General features: G+C 55.8%; 1 protein-coding gene across 1 annotated transcript in view; it reads right to left on the reverse strand.

Annotated features, from left to right (window-relative positions):
• The window catches only part of EAH_00043800 (tRNA-splicing endonuclease positive effector, putative), a gene marked incomplete at both ends in the record, with an annotated part of 11,989 nt that overhangs the window by 3,125 nt on the left and 6,364 nt on the right, over nt 1-2,500 (reverse strand). Inside the window, 4 exons of the mRNA XM_013394947.1 lie at nt 1-548; nt 753-954; nt 1,483-1,836; nt 2,160-2,260. The exon at nt 1-548 is cut by the window's left edge and continues 768 nt beyond it. Of these exons, the coding sequence (XP_013250401.1) occupies nt 1-548; nt 753-954; nt 1,483-1,836; nt 2,160-2,260 (1,205 nt within the window). The remainder of the gene's footprint in view (nt 549-752; nt 955-1,482; nt 1,837-2,159; nt 2,261-2,500) is intronic.

Genomic DNA, 2,500 nt, shown 5'->3' on the forward strand with positions numbered 1-2,500 from the left:
TTGAAGGCCCTTGCGCTTGCGGTGCAGCAAATCCCCCAGCTGCCGCTTCTCAGCAAGCTGCTGCTGCAGCTGCTGCTGCAGCACAAGCAGCTGCTGCTGCTGCTGCTGCGTCTCTCCACCCTGCTGCTGTTGCTGCTGCTGCTGCTTTTGAGATACATCGGAAACCCCAGAGGAAGCAACAATGCTGCTGCCAGACGGAGAGGCATCCCCGCGAGCAAGATTGCTGCTGCTGTTGCTGTTGCTGCCTGCAGCAGCAATTGCTGCTGCCTCTGCTGGCTGTCCCTCTTCTCTAAGGATTTGCGCTGCGGCTTGTAGCAGCTGCTGCTGCTGTTGCTGGCTGTGCTGCATGCGAGCTTCCTGCTGCTGCTGCTGCTGCTGCTTCTCTATCTCATCTATTTTCTGCTGTATGTGCTCTCGACGCTGCAGCAGCAAACTTGTCTCCTCGTTGCACTGTCTCCTTGCTGCTGCTTCTTGCTGCTGCAGCTGCTGCGTGAAGAGACATTCATAGCTTATCCCCCGCACTGAGGGACGAATTCGCTCCGGGTGCCCTAAAACGCAAACCCTAAACCCTAAACCCTAAACCCTAAACCCTAAACCCTAAACCCTTACTAAACCCTAGACTCTAAACCCTAAACTCTTCAGCCAAAAGCACTAGACCCTGAATTCGCAAATCCTAAACCCTAAACTCCAAACCCTAAACCCTTACTAAACCCTAACCCCTAAACCCTAAACCCTAAACCCTAAACCCTCACCGATTCTAAGGCAGACGGGTTTGAGGGTTTGTGCGGTGTACGGGTCGCTAAGGCCTCCGTTTAGAATTCTCTCTGCTACTTCATCTACTGCTGCATTTGATGGAGCGCAGACAAGTATCTTCTTGCTGCCTTGTGCTGCTGCTGCTGCTGCTGTTGCTGCAGCAGCAGCAGCAGTAGCAGCAGCAGCTTGCTGCTGCCGCAGCTGTCCATACACCGCAGCTAATAACGCAAGCAATGTAGTCGTCTTCCCTGTCCCTGGGGGCCCCTGAACAATGCCTACAGGGGCAGCCCCCTGCAGCAGACCCGTTACAGCAGACAACTGCAGCAGCAGCAGCAGCAGCAGCAGCAGCAGCAGCAGCAGTAGATGGGGCAGCAGCAGGTGGAGCAGCAGCAGGTGGAGAAGCAGCAAGGAGAGCAGCAGCAAAATCAGACGGATGAAACTGCAGGAACTAGAAGCAAACACCAGCTGGGAGAGCAGCAACAGAAGCAGCAGGTAGAGCAGCAGCAGCAGCTAGAGTAGCAGCAACAGCAACACGCAGAGTGCAGGAGGAGCAGAAGCAACAGCAGCGGCAGCATGAAGAGCAGCAGCACCACAAGCAGCATAGAACAGAAGCAGAAACAGCAGGATGAAGAGCAGCAGCAGCAGAAGCAGCCTGAAGAGCAGCAGCAACATGAAAAGAAGCAGCAGCAGCAGCAGCAGAGGGACGAGTAAGAGCAGCAATAGTCCAACCTGAGAGGGATTGAGGCGGTAGCTTTTCGTTAGCTGCTGCAGTTGGTGCTGCTGCATGTGCTGCCGCTGCTGCTGCTGCAGCAAACTTGCTGCTGCAGGAAATGCTGCAGCAGCATCAGCAAGCGACCGTATGCGGAGCGACGACCCACTACTACCCCCTTGCTTCTGCTTCTGCTGCTGCTGCCGCTGCTGCTGCTGCTGCTGCTGCTGCTGCTGCAGAGGAGACAGAATAGAGGAGACAAAGGGACAAGCCTCGCACTGAAAGAGAGACATTACTTCTCGCAGCAAAGGCGTCAAACTCTGCAGCGGGAACAGCCACCACTTGCTGTTGAGATCGAGCCGCAGCGAGTTTATCTGCAGCAGCAGCAGCAGCAGCAGCAGCAAAGCAGGACAGCAGTAGCGGCAACAGCAGCAACGACAACAGCAGCAACAGCAACAACAGAGCAGGACAGCAGTAGCAGGAACAGCAGCAGCAGCAACAGGAACAGCAGCAGCAGCAACAACAACGCAAACATGCATGCAGCAGATATTGATAAAGCAAATGACAGCAGCAGCAGCAATCGGCAGCAGCAGCAATTTGGAGCAGCGGCAGCAGTAGCAACAGCAGCAACAGCAGCAGCAACAGCAGCACCAGCAGCAGCAACAGCAGCAACAGCAGCAGCAACAGCACTGATTACCCTCTGAGGTTCGACAGCAACAGTAACGGAGGCCCCCAGCAGCAGCCGCACTGTCAAACCCTCATGGCGCTGCTCTTGGCTGCCCCACGCCTCCACCACTCCTGCAGCAGCAGCAGCAGCAGCAGCAGCAGCAGTAACAGCAGCAGCAGCAGTAACAGCAGCAGCAGCAGCAGTAACAGCAGCAGCAGCAGCAGTAGTAGTAGTAGGAACAGCAGCAGCAGCAACAGCAACGAACAGCGACAGCGGCCTCAAAAACTCTCCCAGACAACGTCATACAGCAGCAGCAGCAATAGCAGCAGCAGCAGCAATAGCAGCAGCAGCAGCAGCAGCAGCAAACTGAC

The sequence above is a fragment of the Eimeria acervulina genome, genomic scaffold, assembly GCF_000499425.1.
Source record: "Eimeria acervulina Houghton genomic scaffold, Eah_scaff592, whole genome shotgun sequence".
NCBI classification, from domain to species: Eukaryota; Apicomplexa; class Conoidasida; order Eucoccidiorida; family Eimeriidae; genus Eimeria; species Eimeria acervulina.